The following is a 24,876-nucleotide window of genomic DNA, read 5'->3' on the forward strand; positions in this document are numbered from 1 at the left end:
GGTAGCATTCCAAAGCGTTTGACACCAAACACGACATGTTTCCGTGCAGCCAGTCCAAAGTTAGCATTTACCGTGAGGTTGTAATGCACTTAAGAGTATATGGTCAGGCTGCACCACAAACAGCATCAGAGGGGCTATGCTCATGCAGGGGCACCCTATCACATAAAAACCAAGCACTCTGCCTTCAGGATTGTTAAGGCCTGCCATAGGAGTGACTTATAGGTTGTATATGTGTGTGCAATGGTAGTGATATAGGTAGCCTATACCACATTAAGGGGTGCAGGCACCACCTTACCCAGGCTGCAGTAGCAGACCTGTGGTGTCATTTTGGAGTGCTTCCCAGGGGTGGCATAATGCATGCTTCAGCCCCTGGTAGGCCTCTGAGGTACCTATGCCCTAGGTACATAGTTCACAGCCGGAGACGTGAAGGAAGCTAACATCGAAGACGAGGAGGAAGAAAACAACGAACCCACAGTGAGTCGCCCCGCCACCACAAAAAAGAGCTATCAGCCACAGCAAGGAAGACACGATTCACGACTCACGCTGGTCCCTTACTCAAATTATCGGAAGATAGGGCGAAGACGAAACAGCATCCTTCACCGGAGTGTACGATTAGATGTCCCACTCGAACCATATTACAGCCCTGAAGACGACCTTGTGAACTTAATACAGGTCCAATACAATACAGGTCGAAACGCGTCGGCAGGACAGCAGAGATCTAGATACGCTTTGGATATAACAATCCAGACACCAGAGTCCCCAAGAGAGCTTTAATAGCAAATCAGTCTATTGCTCCCCAAACTATTACGCCATCATCTGACTCTTCCCAGGACCACAATAACAACTAGAATTTGAGGAGCCAACAGGTTTAAGTTCCCAAAGATACACCAAAGTGGACACCTTATCATTGTTACGAAAAATTTACTTTTTGTCTGTTCGAAGCACTTTTTCTACGTTATATGATATGTCATGAAGTCACTGTACAAATGTAAATACTTGTCACTGTTTTATGTCTAGGACACGTGCATTGTGAAATGAAGTAGTGTTCTTTCTGTTTCAAAAAAATGAAGAAATTGTAATAATTGATTTATAACTCGCAGCCATTAAATAGGCCAGCTGAGAAAAAACATATTTGTGATCAATGGTGTCAGAGGCAAATGCATGTCAAAGAAATTAGGTACATATTATAGCATATGCTAGGGGCTTATAAGGCACTCCAGAATCCAATTAGAAATGTACCTAATGTACATGGAAACCATTTTAGAGAGGAAGCAGCTAGGCTGGGGTCCTGATTAGCAGGGCCACAGCCAGACTAAGGTCGAAAAACAGTGAAACACCAGCAAAAGGTGGGGGTACCCATGTAAAGCAGATCCTACTCTCCTACAATATTGTTATGTGATCCACAATTTTAACTGTAGATTCAATGTTATTTGCAGCCTTGAGAAAGTCCTTTTGGACGAAACACGTGTCAGCTCCCTGTTTTGGATGTTATGGAAATCGTGCTTGATATGGAATAAAGGACATACAAAGAAAAATTGATACCATCTTATGGACTTCATGTTTGATACGTGGGTGGCTAAAGCCAGTTGTACTGTTTTGGACTTCTTTTTGTGCCTCGGCATTTGTGTAGCTTATTAATAAACCTCAAGAGGGACGTTTTTCTATCTTGGGAGTTGATTTAACCTTCTACTGGCAGAGGGAGGCTCTATGCTTGGAGAGCACTACAGTTTACCTAGTTTTGGAGAAACTACTTCCTGACGGACAAAGGGGGTAGATGTGCATGTGGAAAGTTGCATTTCTGCTTTGTTCTCTTTTGTGTATTGAAATGTTTTTGCTGTATTAAAGACTTTGGGTCATCCAAACTGATAGTGCTGATAGAAACCTCTGACGTTACAGCAGATTTGATCGGCATCACCCTCGATCTTCATCAGCAGTTGGGCTTCATCAACATAATAATGGATGGTGGAGCAAAATGAAGGTCTCAGGAATGCAAGAGATCTTGTATATAGTGATACGGTAAGTCTCATGTACATATTGAATAATATGGACTTAGTTGGTGACCCCCTAAGGGGCAACAAAGGGTAGTTTTATGGGCCATGTTTTCAAACAAGAGAATCTGGAAAGAAGTAAACCAGCTCAGGGCACTACGCCCAACCCCCAGTCCCTGCAATTTAAGTAAGAGAATGAGGTAGGAGACAGTGTAGAACGCTGCTGATAGGGCAGGTAAAATAAATGATGTCTTGCCTTTGTCGTAAGCACACAAACCTCAAGACAATAGTCGCATTTTCTTACCTGAACTTGTAGTCATTGTACCGCATCTGATGAGCCCGCAGTTTGGAGATTAAAATCTTGATGATTCTAATGAATAGTAAAAAGTTTATCTGAAACGAAATATGTAAAAATACATTAACTTCATAGTCTGTTCATTAGCTAAGGTTTAGGGGAAGGTAAAAAGATTAGTCAAGTACGCTGGATGTGTGGAAGCTGGAAGGAACTGTGCAGAAGTGCTGGCTGTGAGCGAGCGCAGCGGTAAACAATGCAGTGAGAGATTTATCGGCAATTCTTTTAGTATGCTGATTCTTGGACATAAGGAAGGCCTTTTAACTGTAAGGATGCTGTAAGAGATTTTATAAGAGCTCTAACTATGAGGAAGCTGTAAACATTGGTGTGGGTGTACCTGCACTGTCTGTGAGAGAAATGTTGGGAATAGGTAGGACTGCTTGCTATGAGGTGAGCTGCAGGGAACGTGTACATTACATCCTTTGCAAAACAGAAAATTACCATGTAACATACCAGGATGGCTAGTAGGATTGGGGAGCGTATAATCCACCAGTATGCCATGTTTTCATTAATCTCCCAGCACCTAGATAGGAAAGAGGGAGAGGAAATATGACAATAACCAAATTCGTACATTTTGGGCTAATTCAAGCACTAGAATTGCTCAATCATGTATTAGGGGAGTAATGGAACCAACTTGGGAACTAAAGGGCAGCTGGACTCAACCTGGTTAATATGACACTGCAGGAACCATCTCCCAAGTGTGTAAACTATATGGTAAGAAAAGGTGTGACAATCAGATTAAGTCGCACCTGCACAGATTCACCTATAACTCCAGTTTAAAAAAAATGCAATAGTTTGCTAAATGTTTCTGAGGGACCGGAACTTCTCTGCACCTATAAACTGCTGCTGACCTAGATGAAAAAGGGTATTCCACGTGATTGTAGTTTAGGTCTGTTAATCAGCCATACAAAAGGATGGATACGAGTGGGAACATAGGATAGTGGGCACTTTGCCACTGACTGTAAATTTTGTGTTATATGGCTGAGGAATATCGAGAAACTGTGGGGCATATTTTCAAGCCCTCACCGCCACTAGAGCATCACTTTTCTTGATGCTCCAGTGGCTCCGCGCTATTGTCCATATTTACAAGGTGGCGCTAAGCCACTTTTCATGGCTTAACGCCACTTTGTAAGTATGCCCCTTTCCACCGCTGTCCTCTGTGGGAAATGGGGAATGCAGTGGTTGTTGCTGTGGGCGTTCCAACACAACACCCATTGCTTTTTTACGTTGCCCCAGATTCACAAGGCTGAGGCAGCACCATAAACTAACGCCATGGAATACTAGGTGTTAGAATGACGCAACGAGTAGAAATTATTAATTTCTCCTCATTTTTGCTCTTTTCATGTGTGATGTATTCTGTAGCACACATTGAAGAGGCAAATCGCCGTTATTGCCTCTTAAACATAAATAATCATCCCTGCAGCGCAGGCCTGCTTGCAACATGGCGGCAGGGTGCCTGCACTGGCTCCAGGCAGATGTTTTTATCACCAGCTCTAGGGGAAACACAGAGGTGCGCTGTATTCTTGTGGATACAATGTATACCTGCGTTTTGAAAATGTCAGAGCGCCATGCTGCCCAATTTGGCGCAGCTCTGCGCTCAGACATTTTATCGAAATATATCACTGCAGGGTCTGTCTATATACATCTATAGTTGTCTGACAAAACACTGATGTCACCATTACACAGAAAACACACTACTATTTCCTATACAACATACACATTGGCACGTTGGGGCCTTCCTCTTCAGGCATTAGCTGTTGTACCTCTTGTCAGGGATGCGTACATTCTTCTGAAGGTTTAGCTCGAAACAGTAATGGGATACAAACGTAGTTCCATTTGGTTATTTATTTTTATTTATAGTAAAAAGTATCTTCATTATATACTTTTGCTGCTTCTTCTATTCAGGTGATTTTTGCCACTACACAAGAACCCAGGAGAGCCCTCATTAAGTTTCTCCTGCTGCTCTTCAAATTACCTCCTCCTCCCCCTTCCTCGTCACTGTCCTTATCCATGAGCAGCCGCTCCCTGCCCAGAACATTATCAAGAAACATGTTCGTGCTTCCCATCCTCCTAACATGGCGTCACAGAGTTAGCAGCCCAGCAGTATTCCTTAAAAGAGGAAATTTCATGACCACTTCCTGTTTGTTTTGATTCTGCATCAACTGTCATGCATGGTGTTTTGTGCCAACAACGGGCTTATCAGAGGTCCTTCAACACATGAGGGATAATCTCTCTTTACCTCAACCTTAATTAGCTGGCGATGAAGATGATTTGTTGTCGTAATATGAGAGGAGAGAATAAGAATCCCTTCCCTTACATTTTGTGATAAAAAAACGTAAGGATACAAGACTGGAGAGAGGCAAATGTTCCCTAGATTTTTCTCAAAGAGTTATCCAGTGTGAGCGAACTTCCGACCTCTGTAAAAGATGATTCCTTGATGGCAGGTCTACATACAGAGGGGATCTAATATATTAGAAGATGCCTTCCCTTCTGACCATACAGACAAAAGATCAGAGACAGCTTTATAAAGGGCATAGATGGCTTCTAACGTCTACAGAAAGGGCAGCTACCTAGGCTAATTATGCAGTTCAGTCCCTTTTCAGAGATATGCTTAAACTCTCAGAATCCATGAAACGGGAATATGGTGCCAGATGTACGAACTTTTCATTTTGCGAGTCTCTAATTGCGATTTTTTTGTGACTGGCAATTTGAAACTAGCAAAATGAAATGTGCTACTGTGTCTTAGACACATTAGCGATTCCCAAATGGGTTGCAAGGGACATGAGTCATCAATATTCATGAGGCAGGTCGCAATTTGTGACGCATTGGGAATGCGCAACAACACAGGGATGGTGGCCTGCTGGGGACTGCAGACCACCATGTCTGTGTTTGCTTTTTAAATAAAGCAACTATTTTTTTTCAAATGCAGCCCACTTTCCTTAAAGAAAAATAGGATGAGTCTAAAAGAAAAAAAATGAAAAGATTTATTTTTATTTTTTAAGGGTAGGCAGTGGTTTGTTGAACCACTGCATGCTCTGACAAAATGTTGGCGTCCCCACTCACAAAGGGGAAGGGGTCCCTTGGGGACCCCATCACATTTGCGAATGGCTTATCACTAACTTGAAGTTGGTGGTAACTGCAAATGTTTTGCGACTGCATTTCCGGTTGCAAAACATTTCCACATACCAGAGCGACTTGCTATTAGGAAGGGACGCCCTTAACATGCCCCTTCCTAATAGCGACTCGCAAACCCTATTTTGCAAGTCGTTAATAGGTTACCGACTCGCGAAATAGGGTTGATTGATGCCAAAATGCATTTTAACTGTCGCAAACTGATAAAATCCTATGTACATCTGGCCCAAGATGTTGTATAAATTCTTTTTATGATAGAGCAGCAGATAAGGATGCTCTCAGATATATTTTACGACTCCTTCTCGTTGGCTTCCGTATTGGCTGGAGCAATGGTGGTTGCTAGGAGAGACTGGTGGTTAAGACCAAGAAAAGCCTTGCAAAAAGCACCCCTTATGCACTTGCTGTTCACGGGAAAGAAACCTTTTTGGTCACATGTGGAAGAGCTACTCTAAAAATCAGCAGAAGACTAAAAATGTTAATGCCAATAAAACTGCAAAGTAAGGGAAGAGCATTTATTCAGTGAAAACCTTTTCCTCAACATTCTGTAAGAAAGGAGATACAGCACTTTCGAGAAAGCAGATGTTGATGGGGTGTACTTGCCTTTAAAAAATCTCAGAAACAGCCCATGTCATAACCCATTTAAGAGGGCCACAGGGCACACAGGGGCTACTGGGCCCCAACATTGTGGTTGAGGCCTTTTTTACCTGATGTCCCGGGGTCTGACCTACTATGGGTCCCCTTCTGCACTTGACACTTAGTGGTAGCTGTGGCTGGGCAGTCAAGGCTCTCTCAGGAGGGGATGTAGATACAAGTCAGTGAACATAACCCATAACTCAAAATGCAAACAGTGCACACAGTAAATGAATGTTCAGCCGGTAATCGCTTTTCTAAAAAAAATAGAATTATCTTATTTCTAACTCTACAGATACAAAGGTATACAACATTCAGAAGCAATAACACAGTCCTCCCTTGAGGTCGGGGCACTGGTAATTATCAGGCAAATCCCTTCATGTAACGTGTTTGGGGCTAATTCCCATTCACTTGTTGCCGCATCCTGGGAATACAAGCTATTAGGCCATGCTCAAGAGTTCTCCTGTTGACACTTTAGGAATTAGTCAAAAGTATCTATGTTGCTAGCACGATTAACAGCAAGTCTCCTGGAGCCCCGAAGGCCCAGTTTCAGTCTTACCTGCTTCGGCAGTATGGCAGTGTTCAGCAATGGAGTGAGAGCCCTTTCCATGGGTGCTTCCAAGCCCGGATCCTGTCGGGGAAGCCGGGCTGACCACGATGGATGCAGCAGCACCGGGGGGGGGGGGGGTGGGGGGGGGGGGTGGGTAGTGTCAGGCCTTTACTGTTGAGCAGCGCTGCTGGTCAGTTTCTAGTGATTGGAGCTGCTCCTGCTCAGCGGAAACAAAAAGTAAGTTGCTCTTCCCTGTGCATGGAGGGGGGGTGCTGGGGTGATCCTCGACTTGGGTGCAGCATCCTCTGCGGCATCTTTGTGAACCTCTGGACCTTGTCAGGTGCATATCACAGCATGCGGGCTCGACCTGCTTGTCACAGCAGTTCTCCTTTGGTCCGGGCGACAACACGAACTGTAGGCCAAAGTGGTACCTGAGCCTATCCTGGTATACGGGGTTGCTGGGGTAATCACGATCCAGGCGCAGACTCTCCTTATGCGATCACCCTCATTACTGCGCCCCCTCCTAGGAAACGAGGTCGCTGATTTTCGCAGTTACAAGTCCTGCTCACATGGCCAAAATTCAGTTCATCAATGATATCCTCTGTCATCTGGAATATAGATGTCACTGCAGCGTGGCAGTGTGGCGTGGTGCATCCCGATTAGCGCTTCTGATATAGCTCAGAATAATGCAGCCGTCTCTTGGCATATGAGGATCAGAGAGTCCAAAGTGCACAGGGCAACGGTCTAATCGCTGCACAGCCTTGACCGTTCCAACACTCTTCTCTCCCTCACAGAGCACATTGGTATTGGCAGGCAAGCAGGCAGGCAGGCATTGGTGCTCCAGGCTCCAATCAGGTAATCTTTATGCACTGAGTGATGTCCCTTCACCAACAGGGTGACTAGCAGGCCTTTGGCTCCAGTCCTGGTAACAGGGAGAGGTCTTGCAGAGCTTCCACTTCTCACACAGGCAATCTGGCTGCTTAGTTATAAAGAAATGGTAAACCCAAATAAGGTACTGGGACCTGGGTATGAAACACTACAGTGAGAAAATGGTCCCAGTGCGCCAGTTCCTAGGAACACTCATGATTTAAAACAAATTAGACAAAATGACACTAGTACAGTAAAAGATTACTTGTTCAATGTTATTTAATCACATTGAACGTTTTGACTGCTTGTCTATCAGCATAAAATTCAAAAAGCTTTATACAGTAAGTGCCCCACAGCAGTGGGAGAAAGGAAGGGGAAGATTAAGTGCATCAAGTGAGGGTTGTAAAGTTGTAAGGGAAAGATGGTGCCATTGTAATCATCACAAAATTAATTTGAGTGGAAATGGCTTGTTTCAGCCGCAAACTATAATGATAATTGGTAACATTGCCATTATTGGAAATACAGTATCACAGTTACAAATTACTGTTAATAGAGACTGGCATAGGACAGTAACGCAGTCGATGTTTCGACCCCCAAATAAAATGTAGGCTATTAGGATCCTTACGACGGGGTCTTCCTCTGGACTAAAACAAAGGGGCACCTGGGGATAATGGAAGAAGTGATTAGTATTACATATGTGGATCTAGGTTCAAAAATTGTGAAAGGAGTAGACGTGAAACTAAAAATCACCATAAACCACCCTTGACTGGGAGTGGTACCGTTGAAATGGGACCCGTAGGCTCACAAAGACAGAGAGCGATTGGTTGGCACCTAGAAAACAAGTTGAGGGCCATCAGAATGTATCACACAGTGTTGATTATAGTCAGAACCTAAAATGCATAATGAATCCGACTTACTATATAATGCTGTAACCGGTATACTCATAGGAAAACAAAACAGCGATGGAATATTGTATTTAGAACAACATGGACTCCGAGGTTCCCATACTGTTATGAATTAATCTAAGAAAAAAGAGAAATGAAGGACCCATTGCCATAACTCTACCAGGAAGGCCTGTATTGCCAGAAAAGGGTAGCACATACCAAGAATATTGGTGTCAAGTCACCTCTTCAATTGGCCCACTTGTGCTCACAGTCTGAAAATGAAAAAGAAAGGAAGCTGGTCTTAGCTGCCATAACTAAGAAACACACGGTCAAAAAGACGTGGCTATATCAGGGAGAGAAGCACGTTCTCTAAATGCAGCGCGTTCAACCTCTTACCTATGATCTGTTGAGTCTGTCCGTCTCCGTGAAGGGAGCTCCGAGACGGGCAGGCTCCAGTTAAGTGCCTGGGAACACGTTGCTGGCGTGCACGCGCTTACCGCATTGCAGCCGGTGCTCAATGCTTGTCATAATGGGACAAGACATCGCGCCGTAGTCATGGAGGAAAGACTCCATGTCAAACCACTGAGTGAGTGTTATGCACTTTAAAACACTCAAGGTTTACAAAAAACGTGGTGTACTAAGTGGCACCACGATTGCTAATAGTAGAATAAACTGATCCACACCAGGTTTTTTGTTTTCTTTAAAATATTTTTATTTTCAAGTTTTTAAGCAATGACGGAATGCTGACAATGCAAATATTCTCCCCCAGTCAAAATATCTGGGTTAAATCCATTGTTCTTTTGTCCACTACGCCACCCCAGTTTGGACCCAGCCATATTCATGGGAACAGTCGAGACCGAACTGCCAAGTGAGGTCCTCCTGGACCGGAAACAAGAATCCTGGGACCGGTTTCAGGGTATGTCACCCTTTTTCAGCCAGGCTAGCTTGAATCCAGTGGCGCAGTGAGCAAGGGACCCACGTTTGGGCATACCCATCCCACTTAGGGCGAAAAGTGTTCCAGCAAACAAATGATGGACGGAATGCTGACAATGCAAACATGTTCCCCCAGTCAAAAGATCTGGGTTAAATCCATCGTTCTTTTGCCCACTATGCCAACCCAGTTTGGACCCAGCCATATGCAAATCAGTCTTGACCCTGTGCCCCATGGGAACAATCCAGACCGAACTGCCAGGCCAGGTCCTCCCTGGACCGGAAACAAGCATCCTGGGAACAGTTTAAGGGTATATCACCCTTCTTCAGCCAGGCTATCTTGAATCCAGTGGCTCAGTGATCAAGGGACCCACGTCTGGCAATACCCATCCCACTTAGGGCGAAAAGTGTTACAGCAAACAAATGATGGACGGAATGCTGACAATGCAAACATTCTCCCCCAGTCAAAAGATCTGGGTTAAATCCAGATCTCTGTACTGGGGTGAATGTATGACATTGCTCTGCATTTTGTCCATCAACTGTTGTTTTTGCATTTGTCACCCTGAGTGGGAAGGGTATGCCCAGACGTGGGTCGCGTGCTCTCCATGCCACTGGAATCAAGCTATCCTGGCTGAAGAGGGGTGAAACCCCGAAACCGGTCCTAGAATGCTTGGTTCCAGTCCAGGTAGGACCTCGCTTGGCAGTTCGGGCTGGACTGTTCCCATGACGGACAGGGTCAAGACTGATTTGCATACGGCTGGGTTCAAACTGGAACGTCATGGTGAGCCAAAAAACAATGGATTTAGGCCCAGATCTCTGTACTGGGGTGAATGTATGAAATTGTTCTGCATACTGTCCATCAACTGTTGTTTTTGCATTTGTCACCCCGAGTGGGAAGGGTATGCCCAGATGTGGGTCGCGTGCTCTCCATGCAACTGGAATCAAGCTATTCTGGCTGAAGAGGGGTGAAACCCCAAAACCGGTCCTAGGATGCTTGTTTCCAGTCCAGGGAGGACCTTGCTTGGCAGTTCGGGCTGGACTGTTCCCATGAGGCACAGGGTAAAGACTGATTTGCATATGGCTGGGTTCAAACTGGAATGGCATGGTGAGAAAAAAAACGATGGATTTAGGCCCAGATCTCTGTGCTGGGGTGAATGTATGACATTGTTCTGCCTTCTGTCCATCAACTGTTGTTTGAGCAAAGAAAATAAAGCATAAGAAAGCAAAGCAAAAAAAACAGCTAATATCATAAAAATTCAGATTTTCATAATCGTAGCCCCAATATGAATATATAAATAATGAATTACATAAAGCAGAGACAACCAACATCGAACATAAAACATATAGCATAGGACAGGAAGCATATTCATGAGAAAGAGAAAAAAGAAAATACGTAATAGAAACCAGAAACCAGATTACATTTCCTGAGTTATTCCGTTAACCCAAACTCCAAATCTTAAACCATTTGTTTCTGCCTTTTCTACCTTTTTGTTCGTAGAGTGCTCTTTCCAAATTCAAAATATGTAATAGCCGGGCTTTCTATTGCAAAAATGTTGGAGGGAAGGGATCTAGCCACGCAGAGGCGACACATAATCTAAGCACTGACATAGCTATGAATAAGAACTCACTATTCGGGTCATCTTGTGGCGTTACCCCTAATAGCATTAGCTGTGAAGAAAGAGCTACTTCTTTTTTTAAAACATGTTGCAAAAAGCCCAAAATTTCTCCTCTCAGTAAGTCTAAGCTAGGACATGTGGAAACAATGTGGGTCACATCTGCCACATGAGCCTTACACCTAAAGCAGTGAGTCCCCTCTCTGCCGCCCCACTTGGCAATTTTTGCAGGCATGATATATAAGTCAAAGAGTCTTAAAATGTTGTGCCCGCAGATTTGCAGTGCATAATGCCATTTTACCCATTTCTATCGATTTCAAAAAGCATGAGTCGGCGGCATTTAGCCTGACCTGCCATTTCAATGCATGCTTTTCAAGGTCATCCATTACACCCTCCAACAATATATTATACAAAGACGAGATTGAAAAACCGGATGTACCAGTTAGGACTTCCATCAATGGTATCGTTGAAAAACCCTGCTGCCCCACGAGCTTTTCTAAGAAGGAAATCCCTTATTTGTAAAAATTAAAAAAATTCCCGATGATCGATTTTAAATCTGTTCCTAACTTCATCAAAAGAGGCGATGTAGTCCCCTGCCAAAAATCACCTATACCATAGACCCCTACTTTCTCCCACCTTTGCAGGTGTTCGTCTGACAATGCCTCAGGTATCTGATCATTATCCATCAGTGGTGTATATCTGCTATATCTGCCAAGCCCTAATTTTTTTCTGATCCCTGCCCAATATCAATATGCCTCTATTAAAGTCTTAAAGCGAGCCTTTTTAAAATAATTGGGTTTGTACATTTTCAGTAAGCAACCATTGGCCCGGGAGCCAATCAAATTCTCAAATATTGATGAGATATAATTAGAATCAGTTGCATCCTTTTTTTTATGCCAAAGGAAGGCCAATAATATTATAGAGACGCTGATAGATAATATAATTAAAAATTAGGTAACCCAAGGCCCCCCCTTTCCCTAGGATGGGATAAGAATATATTCGATCTGCGTGTCCGCTTATAGGAGCATATAAATCTAGCAACCTCGCTCTCGATCTGCCTAAACCAAATTTTATGTATTTCGAGTGGAATTGTGCAAAAGATAGTTTAGGCAGAATCATCATTTTAATCAGATTGCATCTACCAATTAGAGATAGTTTTAAATTATTCCAACTACACATATCATTCTTAATTTTACCAATTATGGGGGTAAGATTTATGTCTATAATATCTTCAACTTTGGCCTTACACGTATGCCTAGATAAGTGGCCTCTTCCACAATCCTACTATCAACAGCAGAGGTATACCTATTTGCTAGAATCTGAGTTTTAACCCTGTTCAATCGGTAGCCTGAAAATAAGCCAAAGTGTTCAGGATCAGAGGTGATAATTGCAACATCGTCTGCATATGCCAACAATTTTGTGTCCTGGCCTTGCAGCCTAATCGGAAGGATATTCAAGGAGGACTCAAGGCGTCGAAGAAAGGGATCTATATATGGTCTATATATAATGCAAACAACAAGGGGGGTGATGGACACCCCTGTCTGGTTCCCCTACCTATTAAAAACACCTCTGATTTGCCCCCCATGATTTGTAAACGACCTGTGGGTTTCGCATATAAAACCTGCATGGCTTTAATAAACCCTGATCCTAGACCATTGGCTTCCAAACACCTCCATAAGTAGCTCCATGATACGCGGTCGAAGGCCTTTTGGGCATCTAAAAATGCCGCCGCTATAGGTTTCCTTAAGACATCTACCGCGTCAAAAAGCGAGATAAGCCGCCTAACATGATCATCCGTCCCCCCTCCCTCGAATATAACCATGTTGCCACGCTGTCACTAATTACTGCATAACCTTGTTAAGGCGAGATGCAAATATCTTCGAGTATAGTTTGGCATCACTATTTAATAATGTTATTTTTCTATGAGAGCCCATATTTAAAGAATCCATCACTTTCTTAAAAAGAATAATGATATTAGCCGCCCCCACGATGCCGGTGATGTAGCCCCATTTCTTATCTTGTTAAATAAGCCCAAAATTTCCTTGCCCACCTCATTCACAAAAGTTTTATAAAATTCTAAAGGTATACAATCCATACCAGTGGCCTTACCAGATGGAAGAGCATGTAGAGCCATATAGAACTCCTCCTGAGCCGGGTGTTTTTTAATAGTTTTATATAGCGCGATCAAGACCCGAGACATCGGGTATCAGAGCGCTTTACATGAGCACCAATTTTGTCACAGAAGAACAAATTCATTGTTTTTTTTTTGTTTTGTTAGGCACAGGGAGGTTAAGTGATTTGCCCAGAATCACAGGATGTTGAGTGTCATTGCCAAGACTCGAACCTGGTTCCCCAGCTTCGACGTCGACCACTCTAGCCATCAGGCTAGAATTGTAAGCGTGTGCTAATGGAGCATCCCGGGGAGACTGCAATTAAGTATGAAAGATTGAAAGGCTTATTGTAAAACCTGCGTACACATTTAGGGAATACCCCGCATCCATGGTCATAAGTAATCACCAAAAATTAACATAAAACCACCATTAAAGAGACAGCAAAGTTTCAGGAGAAATGTTACATAATCTTAGGTCGTGTGTACATTTGGAGAGAACAATTCAGTGTTATGTGTACAAAGTTATATGCATGTTATATCAACCTAAAGAGGGTATAAACCAGATTGGTCGCACACTGCTACACCTACCAGGCGTGTTCCCCCAATGAAAATGGTCCCTGAAGGTCAGCGTCGGCGGATACACCTATGCTCGAGTGTGAATGCAAGTATGCGTGGCGTGTGCCATCCCTGGACACGTGTTTCGAGGTAGTTGCCTCTCGTCAGCAGGGAGTAGGAAAATGTGTGGGGTTGTTGTGTAAGCTGCTAAAATCGTATCAGGTCTAGTACCTCTCGTAGCGCGCAGGTGCGTAACCATGAGTCCGTCGACTCCACCGGCTCAAGGGAGCCTGAATATAAAGTTAAACCAGATTAGTCGCACACTGCTACACTTACCAGGCGTGTTCCCCCAATGAAAATGGTCCCTGAAGGTCAGCGTCGGCGGATACACCTATGCTCGAGTGTGAATGCAAGTATGCGTGGCGTGTGCCATCCCTGGACACGTGTTTCGAGGTAGTTGCCTCTCGTCAGCAGGGAGTAGGAAAATGTGTGGGGTTGCTGTGTAAGCTGCTAAAATCGTATCAGGTCTAGTACCTCTCGTAGCGCGCAGGTGCGTAACCATGAGTCCGTCGACTCCACCGGCTCAAGGGAGCCTGAATATAAAGTTAAACCAGATTGGTCGCACACTGCTACACCTACCAGGCGTGTTCCCCCAATGAAAATGGTCCCTGAAGGTCAGCGTCGGCAGATACACCTATGCTCGAGTGTGAATGCAAGTATGCGTGGCGTGTGCCATCCCTGGACACGTGTTTCGAGGTAGTTGCCTCTCGTCAGCAGGGAGTAGGAAAATGTGTGGGGTTGCTGTGTAAGCTGCTAAAATCATATCAGGTCTAGTACCTCTCGTAGCGCGCAGGTGCATAACCATGAGTCCGTCGACTCCACCGGCTCAAGGGAGCCTGAATATAAAGTTAAACCAGATTGGTCGCACACTGCTACACCTACCAGGCGTGTACCCCCAATGAAAATGGTCCCTGAAGGTCAGCGTCGGCGGATACACCTATGCTCGAGTGTGAATGCAAGTATGCGTGGCGTGTGCCATCCCTGGACACGTGTTTCGAGGTAGTTGCCTCTCGTCAGCAGGGAGTAGGAAAATGTGTGGGGTTGCTGTGTAAGCTGCTAAAATCGTATCAGGTCTAGTACCTCTCGCAGCGCGCAGGTGCGTAACCATGAGTCCGTCGTCTCCACCGGCTCAAGGGAGCCTGAATATAAAGTTAAACCAGATTGGTCACACACTGCTACACCTACCAGGCGTGTTCCCCCAATAAAAATGGTCCCTGAAGGTCAGCGTCGGCGGATACACCTATGCTCGAGTGTGAATGCAAGTATGCGTGGCGTGTGCCATCCCTGGACACGTGTTTCGAGGTAGTTGCCTCTCGTCAGCAGGGAGTAGGAAAATGTGTGGGGTTGCTGTGTAAGCTGCTAAAATCGTATCAGGTCTAGTACCTCTCGTAGCGCGCAGATGCGTAACCATGAGTCCGTCGACTCCACCGGCTCAAGGGAGCCTGAATATAAAGTTAAACCAGATTGGTTGCACACTGCTACACCTACCAGGCGTGTTCCCCCAATGAAAATGGTCCCTGAAGGTCAGCGTCGGCTGATACACCTATGCTCGAGTGTGAATGCAAGTATGCGTGGCGTGTGCCATCCCTGGACACGTGTTTCGAGGTAGTTGCCTCTCGTCAGCAGGGAGTAGGAAAATGTGTGGGGTTGCTGTGTAAGCTGCTAAAATCGTATCAGGTCTAGTACCTCTCGTAGCGCGCAGGTGCGTAACCATGAGTCCGTCGACTCCACCGGCTCAAGGGAGCCTGAATATAAAGTTAAACCAGATTGGTCGCACACTGCTACGCCTACCAGGCGTGTTCCCCCAATGAAAATGGTCCCTGAAGGTCAGCGTTGGCGGATACACCTATGCTCGAGTCTGAATGCAAGTATGCGTGGCGTGTGCCATCCCTGGACACGTGTTTCGAGGTAGTTGCCTCTTGTCAGCAGGGAGTAGGAAAATGTGTGGGGTTGCTGTGTAAGCTGCTAAAATCGTATCAGGTCTAGTACCTCTCGTAGCGCGCAGGTGCGTAACCATGAGTCCGTCGACTCCACCGCCTCAAGGGAGCCTGAATATAAAGTTAAACCAGATTGGTCGCACACTGCTACACCTACCAGGCGTGTTCCCCCAATGAAAATGGTCCCTGAAGGTCAGCGTCGGCGGATACACCTATGCTCGAGTGTGAATGCAAGTATGCGTGGCGTGTGCCATCCCTGGACACGTGTTTTGAGGTAGTTGCCTCTCGTCAGCAGGGAGGAGGAAAATGTGTGGGGTTGCTGTGTAAGCTGCTAAAATCGTATCAGGTCTAGTACCTCTCGTAGCGCGCAGGTGCGTAACCATGAGTCCGTCGACTCCACCGGCTCAAGGGAGCCTGAATATAAAGTTAAACCAGATTGGTCGCACACTGCTACACCTACCAGGCGTGTTCCCCCAATGAAAATGGTCCCTGAAGGTCAGCGTCGGCGGATACACCTATGCTCGAGTGTGAATGCAAGTATGCGTGGCGTGTGCCATCCCTGGACACGTGTTTCGAGGTAGTTGCCTCTCGTCAGCAGGGAGTAGGAAAATGTGTGGGGTTGCTGTGTAAGCTGCTAAAATCGTATCAGGTCTAGTACCTCTCGTAGCGCGCAGGTGCGTAACCATGAGTCCGCCGACGCTGACTACAGGGACCACAGTTCTTCGGGGTAACACGCTAGTGGGTGGAGCAGTGTGCGACCATTTTGTTTAGTTATTTAGTGGCTCCCTGAGCCCCGACAGCCGACGGGCTGTAGGTTACGCACCTGCGTTGCTACGAGAGGTACCAGACCTGATATGATTTTAGCAGCCTACACATGCAACCCCACACTCTTCCTACTCCCTGCTGACGAGCGGCAACTACCGCGAAACACGTGTCCAGGGATGGCTAACGCTACTCTGACTTGCACGCACCACAGAGAATAGGCGTACCCGCCGACGCTGACTACAGGGACCACAGTTCTTCGGGGTAACACGCTAGTGGGTGGAGCAGTGTGCGACCATTTTGTTTAGCTAAAGAGGGTATGTTTGTTACATGAGAAACATATATACACAGCAGACATCTTGTCCATTAACACACAGATTCATGTACTTTCAGAAAAAAATGAAAGGAGTACTGGGCTAACGCCCATCTAGCATATATACTATCAGTCTGATGTTAAGCACAACAGTTGTGCATAGCTAGTGTCCAGTTCATTGAGGTCCCCATGTATGGAATCCAAACGGTACATCCGTTTACATTCGCTGACATTGAGAATCGTCTCAATATTACCCCCTCTGATACCAAGTTCAGCCTTCTCCAAAGCCACCCATTTGAGGTCTTCAGGTCTGTGCTTCGCATTTCTGAAGTGTTCAACCAGGGGCGCACCTTGGACGTCGTACCGTATCCTGCTGCAATGTTGCAGTATGCGTGCTTTCACCTTTTTCTGTGTTTGGCCAATATATATTTTGTCGCAAGGACAAATGATCCCACAATAACATTGGAGGTGTTGCAGTTCGTGAAAGACTTGAGATCGATCGTGTGTTGCTTATAGACAAATTATTTAGTCTGAATCGTGATTTTACAGGCCTTACAATGTCCGCACTTGTAGTGGCCACGGGTGGGGGTAGACTCCATAGCGACTGAAGAGATGGTTCCTCTGGTGGATCTAGGAGTGAACGTACCACATGGTCCTTCACGTTCTTTTAAAGAAGTGCATGGGTGGGTCTGGTTGTTGCATGTCATCTGCTATCAAACTCCAATACTTATTGACCACCTTCTTGATAGCATTACTTTGAGTTGAGAAAGTGGTGACACAAATCAACCTCTGTGTGGAGTTCCGTTCCCGTTCACTGGATGTCAACAATGTTTCTCTATGGCAGAACCATGCCCTTTTGCATGCTCTCTTGGGCAGTCTTTTTGGATATTCTCTTTGCAGAAGCCGCGTACAAAGTTCTTCTGATTCCACCATAAAATCTTCCTACCATGAGCAGTTCCGACGGATCCGCAAAAGCTGCCCAAAGGGTAAATTATCCCTTAGGCTCCTTGGGTGATGGCTAGTGTACCGGAGCAAAGAATTCCGTTGAGCTGGCTTACGGTACAGTGTGGTAAACAATATATTGTTTTCATTTCTGATAGTGATGTCAAGGAAATGGATATCTCCAGAGTCAGAGTGTATGATGAACTGTATGTCCTCACTTCTCTGATTCAGCCATGCATGAAAAAGGATTAGTTCTGCTGGATCTCCATTCCAGATCATCAAGACATTGTCTATGTATCTTCTCCATAGTGTAACCTTGTTGTTGAAAGGGTTATTGGTACTGATGATAAATTAGTTCTCAAAATGATCCATAAAGATGATTCCCAGCTCAGGGGCAAAGGCCACCCCCATCGCTAGGCCCTTGACTTGTAGGTAGTAGTTGCCCTGGAAGTAGAAGAAGTTTTTCATCATGGCAATTTGGAGTAATTTGATGATGAATTCAGTTGGTACAGCCATTGGTGCTGGTCTCCGATCCACTGCTAGTCACATCACTTCCAGGGCTGATCCTTGAGGTATGCTCGTGTAGAGAGACACAATATCAAAGGTTACTAGCAGTTGTCTCATAGGGTCAAAGGGTTCTTGGTCCACCAGGTTAATTGTCTCCAGCGTATCCCACAGGTATGCCCTTGTGGTTTCTGCTATTGCCTTCAAAAAGAGGTCAATGGGCCATCCGGGGGGATTCTGCATATCCTTGTGGATTTTCGGCAGCGTGTAAATGGTTGGAAGGCGCGGCTGCTTTTGGTTAGGGTAAAGTAATTCCAAATTTGATAAGAAACCTTGTTCCAGTCCATCCTCCGTGATTTTCAAGATCTCTTTTTCTAGTTTCTTCGTTGGATCTGCTCGTAGTCTCCTATAGCTAATCCCGTCTTGTAGTTGGTTCAGGATCTCATTCTTGTATTTTGCCGTATCCTGAATCACAATTGCCCCACCCTTGTCCGCAGGTTTAATAACAATTTCCTTGTTCTGGTTCAGTGATATAAGGTCTTCACGTTCCAATCTGGTAACATTGTGGTTCACATATTTTTTAGCTTTAAGAACATTAGAGACGTCCCTTAGGACCACATTCTCATAAGCAAAGATCTTATTTGTCATGGCATGGACCGGTGGAACAAATGTGGATGGTACCCTCAATCCTGTCAGAGAGGCTGTATGGAATGTCGGGGATTGCCTAAAGAAATAACTTAGGCGGACCTTCCTGAAGAGGCGATGGAGCTCTGTCTTGATAGTAAAGTGGTTGGGATAAGCAGTGGGTACAAAGACTAGGCCCTTGCTGAGTGCCTTACTCTCCTCTTCTTTCAGAACGTAGGAAGAAATATTTACTATGGGGTTGTCAGGTTTCGTTACCACCTGTAAGTCCTGCGACGGGTTTGGGTGTCCCCATTGCGGTCCCTGTTGCCAATTGCCGCTCCATCCTCTGCGTGGTTGCCATTGTCGGCCACCTAAAAAAGGAGGAGGTCCTTGAGGTGGCTACCAATTGTCGTGGTATCTTTAATCCGAGCTGGTGCCTGGTTGTTCGTTATCGCTATCTGTACTGTTTGAGCCAGATCATTCAGAGAAATTTGTATAATTCCTGCGTCCCCAGTAGCCCCCTCTTCCTCTATTGACAAAACGTCCTTGGTTGTCCTGTTTGAAATAATCCTCTTGGAGGTATGGATAGGTATTCTTCTTATTGTAATACCGAATATCTTTCGCTAGTTTCTCCAGTTTCTTGTTCTGGGTGTTGATTTCAAATTCTTTTAGAGTTTTGTCTTGACGTTCTAAGGCTTCTTTAGCATTCGTCAATGATGAGTATCCAGAAATCTCCAATTTGAGGGCAGCAATCTCTCTCAAGAGGACCTGTACTTGCTCTGCCGCTGTTTCTGGATCATTTGGGAACTAATTTATCTTCAGTACCAATAACACTTTCAACAACAAGGTTACACTATGGAGGAGATATGTAGACGACTTCTTGATGATCTGGACTGGAGAACCAGCAGAACTAATCCATTTTCATGCATGGCTGAATCAGAGAAGTGAGGACATACAGTTCACCATACACTCGGACTCTGGAGAAATCACTTTTCTTGACATCACTATCATACATGAGAACAATATATTGTTTACCACACTGTACCGTAAGCCAGCTGAACGGAACTCTTTGCTCTGGTACACTAGCCATCACCCAAGGAGCCTAAGGGATAATTTACCCTTTGGGCAGCTCTTGCAGATTCGTCGGAACTGCTCAAGGAAGGAAGATTTTATGGTGGAATCAAAAGAACTTTGTACGCGGCTTCTGCAAAGAGGATATCCAAAAAGACTGGCCAAGAGAGCATGCAAAAGAACATGGTTCTGCCCTAAAGAAACATTGTTGACACCCAGTGAACAAGAACATAACTGCACACAGAGGTTGATTTGTGTCACCACTTTCTCAACTCAAAGTAATGCTATCAAGAAGGTGGTCAATAAACATTGGAGTTTGATAGCAGATGACATGCAACAACCGGACCTACCCATGCACTCCTTTAAAAAGTCCAAGAACGTGAAGGACCATGTGGTACGTGTACTCCTAGATTCACCAGAGGAACCAACCCTTCAGTCGCTATGGAGTTTACCCCCTACCCGTGGCCACTACAAGTGCGGACATTGTAAGGTCTGTAAAATCACGATTTAGACTAAACAATTTGTCTATAAGCAACACATAAACGATCTCAAGTCTTCCATGAACTGCAACACCTCCAGTGTTATCTATGGGCTCATTTGTCCTTGCGACAAAATATATATTGGCCAAACACAGCAAAAGGTGAAAGCACGCATACTGCAACATTGCAGCAGGATACGGTGCGACGTACAAGGTTCACCCCTGGTTGAACACTTCAGAAATGCGAAGTACGGACCTTAAGACCTCAAATGGGTGGTTTTGGAGAAGGCTGAACTTGGTATCTTAGGGGGTAATATTGAGACATTTCTCGATGTCAGAGAATGTAAATGGATGTACCGTTTGGATTCCATACATGGCGACTTCAATGAACTGGACACTAGCTATGCACAACTGTTGTGCTTAACATCAAACCGATAGTATAAATGCTAGATGTGCGTTAGCCCAGTACCCCTTTCATTTTTTTCTGAAAGTACATGATTCTGTTTTTTAATGGACAAGATGTCTGCTGTGTATACATGTTTCTTATGTAAGAAACAAACCCTCTTTATGTTGATATAACATGCATATAACTTTGTACACATAACACTGAATTGTTCTCTTTGAAAGTATACACGACCTAAGATTATGTAACATTTCTCCTGAAACTTGGCTGTCTCTTTAAGTGTGTTTTTATGTTCATTTTTGGTGAATACTTATGACCATGGATTCGGGGTATTCCCTAAATGTGTACGCTGGTTTTACACTAAACCTTTCAATCTTTCATACTTAATTGCAGTCTCCTCGGGATGCTCCATTAGCACACGCTTACAATTCCAATTGCAACCCCCACCCGGTGTGGATCAGTTTATTCTACTATTAACAATTGCGATGCCACTTAGTACACCGCGTTTTTTGTAAACATTGAGTGTTTTAAAGTGCATAACACTCACTCAATGGTTTGACATGGAGTCTTTCTTCCATGACTAAGGCGCGATGTCTTGTTCCATTATGAAAAGCATTGAGCGTCGGCTGCAACGTGGTAAGCGCGTGCACGTCAGCAACGTGTTCCCAGGCATTTAACTGGAGCCTGCTCGTCTCGTAGCTCCCTTCACGGGGATGGACAGACTCCAAAGATTGTAGGTAAGAGGTTGAACAAGCTGCATTTGGAGAAAGTGCTTTGTTCCCTTATATAGTCACGTCTTTTTGATCATGTGTTTCTTAGGTATGGCAGCTAAGACCAGCTTCCTTTCTTTTTCATTTTCAGACTGTGAGCACAAGTGGGCCAATTGAAGAGGTGACTTGACACCAATATTCTTGGTATGTGCCACCCTTGTCTGGCAATACAGGGCTTCCTGGTGGAGTTATGGCAATGTTGTGTCAATGGGTCCTTCATTTCTCTTTTTTCTTAGATTAATTCCTAACAGTATGGGAACCTTGGAGTCCATGTTGATCTAAATACAATGTTCCACCACAGTTTTTGTTTTCCTAGGAGTATACCATATATAGTAAGTCAGATTCATTATGCATTTTAAGTTCTGACTATAATCAACACTGTGTGACACATTCTGATGGCCCTCAACTTGTTTTGTAGGTTTCACTTCTACCCTTTTCACATTTTCTTAACCTAGATCTGCATATGTAATACTATAAGCACTTCTTCCATTTATCCCCCAGGTGCCCCTTTGTTTTAGACCTGAGGAAGACCTTGTCGTAAGGATCCTAATAGCCTACATTCTATTTGGGGGTCGAAACGTCGACTGCATTACTGTCCTATACCAGTCTCTATCAACAGTGATTTGTAACTGTGATACTGTATTTCCAATCATGGCAATGTTACCAATTATCATTATAGTTTGCGGCTGAAATGAGCCATTGCCACTGAAATTAATTTTGTGATGATTACGATGTCACCATCTTTCCCTTACACCTTTACAACCCTCACTTGAGTAACTTAACCATCCCTGTCCTTTCTCCCACTGCTGTGGGGCACTTGCTGTGTAAAGCTTTTTGAATTATATGCTGATTGACAAGCACTCAAAACGTTCAATGTGATTAAATAAAATTGAACAAGTAATCTTTTACTGTACTAGTGTAATTCAATCTGGATGCTTGGCAGATGACACATTTTGGGGGACCCAACCTCCCTTTCTTACAGTCCTTTACCAGACACCAAATGTTTGAGTCTTTGAAGTTTTATGTTGAGGTAGTGCTTCTTTTGAAGTGAACATTTCTCTCTCTCTTTTTTCTTCATGAAAGATGGCTGTCGCAGCAGGCATGACTGAAGCTGATTGAACCTCAACACAATTCATGGGAGTGACCAGAGTACACACCTGAATGGCAGCCACAGTGATATGTGATTTAAAAGGTTAATCCAGGCTCCCAGTCCAACTCTTTATAATTCCCTTATCAGACAGATCTCCCTTCCTGAGATGTGTCCAGGCCATTTCCATGTGATCTATAACTGAATTAAAAAGCAACCTCTTGATGTGCAATGGAAATCTCTACTTTCCCTCCAGTGTGTTTCCCATCCACCTCACAGGAATGCAGCATTCCACAAATCTGTCTGGGGGATTCCTCTCCTCATGTCTTCATCAGGCGGTCCTGGGCTTCCTAAAATGGAACCAGGGTCCTCCATACACTGCACCCTTGCAGGCACATTTATAAAGTGTATACTCACAGCACACTTACTATCCAGCACTAATATCTCTATATATTGTACACTTGCATGTCCACATGCATTCAGCACACACGCTTAGTCTGCATTCACTGTTCCATTCTGAAGCTTTTCTATATTCAACCAGGGTGTGCTTATTTTAATACAGAAGAAGTGGGGCAGTGCACGCCTATTTTTCAAATTAAAGTAGTTAATATAAGAAACTCTTAACCTAGGTGCTACAGTGTTATGCTTGCTGTCAGTTCAAGCATATGTAAGGAAATGCTGAGAGAAAACTAACCCATGAGGTTGTTTACACTTGTTACCGCTTCCGATATACGCTAAACGTCTAGTTAACATCTAGATCAGTGGTTCCCAAACTTTTGACTCCTGAGGACCCCCATTGACTCACCACTGGAAGCCGGGGACCCCCAAGCAATTTGTAGGATATAAATTTCAAACATTAAAACAGTAATTCGAAAAAAATGAACACACGTGTGCACACAAAACAATTACTCAAATTACTAATGATTTTAGGTGCATATTTACAAGCCCCTATAACAATGGGAACATCACTTTTTAAGACGTTCCCGTGGCGGTAGGGGCTTCGCCTTATTTACAAGGCAGCGTTAAGCCACTTAACGTGGCTTAACGCTGGCTTGTAAATAAGACCCCCTTTCACACAATGCTTAGCGTGAAATGGGTGGGCAGTGGGTGTTGCGGTGGGCGCTTCCTCTGCAACACCCATTGATTTTGATGCAGCCCCCTATTTACAAGGGCAGCGTAAATGGGAGGCAGTGCCAAAATCAAGACCAGGGAAAACCTGGTTTTAAATTGGCGAAACAAGGAGAAATGCTTCATTTCTCCTCGTTTTTGCAAAACGCCTTGGATTGATTTTGTTCAGGAAGGTGACGCTTTCTGCACATCACCAATCTTTAAAAAAAAAAATGACATTTTGTAACTTCCATATGTGCTGCATTAAGCAGCACACATAGAAGTGACAAAACGATATTTCAAGATTTTTTGATGTGCAGGAAGGGGGACCTACCTGTACATAAACAATCTTCCCCTGTTAAGTGTAGTGCCAGTGCAGGGGAAACGCAGGGCTGCATCATATTCTTGTAAATATGGTGCAGCCTTGCGTTTCTGAAGTGGCGGAGTGTGTTGTTAAGCCAAGGAGGCTAACGACACTCTCCGCCACTTCTGTTGTATTTTATATTGAAAGAATTTGCAAAAAAACAAAAAAAGTTAATGGGAAGGTTGGTGCTGCATCTCCGTGACTAACTTTTTAATGGTTGGTTTTATTTCGCAGTATGAGGCTCCTGCCAGAGCCAGACTGGAAATCCAAGCAGCCCTAGCAAATGATTTCAGACCAGTCCCCATACTGTGCACACCAAGTGCAGTGAGTGAGCCTGACCACTACAAAGGGGTCTTTGGGAGGCTCTCCCCCCAAAACATTTAGGAAACAATGGTGCAGTCTACAACACATTTATCATTATATATTGAATTGTATTAGCTTTTAAAGAATAGTAAATAAAGACCTTACTATGCACCAGAATACGACAATCTTTCTGGGAGGTCTTCAATGATTCCCCCACTATCACCCTCCAAAAGTGCTTCTCATCTCCCCATAGCCCCTCTGTCACCTGTATTTCATTTTTTATAGCATCTCTCATACCATTGTAGGATGTCAGAGCACTTTACATCACACACACATAGAGACAGTGAATCATATGTGTAAATCAGTGTATATAAAATGTTACATAAAGCAAAGAGGACTACAAGGTGTAGAATTCACATGTCATTCATACTGGTAGGCATTTTTAAAGAGTGCTTGGTCTGGAGAAGCCCAAACTCAGGATTCAGAACATAACACAGTGGTTAGCATTGACTTTAACAATAAAAATGTATTTCTACCCAG

At 44.4% G+C, this 24,876-nt stretch overlaps 1 protein-coding gene across 1 annotated transcript in view; it reads right to left on the reverse strand.

Annotated features, from left to right (window-relative positions):
* Positions 1-24,876, reverse strand: part of GIPR (gastric inhibitory polypeptide receptor) — a 1,954,711-nt gene that overhangs the window by 381,903 nt on the left and 1,547,932 nt on the right. Inside the window, exons 8-9 of the mRNA XM_085627720.1 lie at positions 2,794-2,863; positions 2,293-2,381 (exon numbers count right to left, since the gene is read on the reverse strand). Coding sequence (XP_085483846.1) covers positions 2,293-2,381; positions 2,794-2,863 — 159 coding nt within the window. The remainder of the gene's footprint in view (positions 1-2,292; positions 2,382-2,793; positions 2,864-24,876) is intronic.

Source organism: Triturus cristatus, chromosome 9 (genome assembly GCF_964204655.1).
Source record: "Triturus cristatus chromosome 9, aTriCri1.1, whole genome shotgun sequence".
Taxonomy (NCBI): Eukaryota; Metazoa; Chordata; class Amphibia; order Caudata; family Salamandridae; genus Triturus; species Triturus cristatus.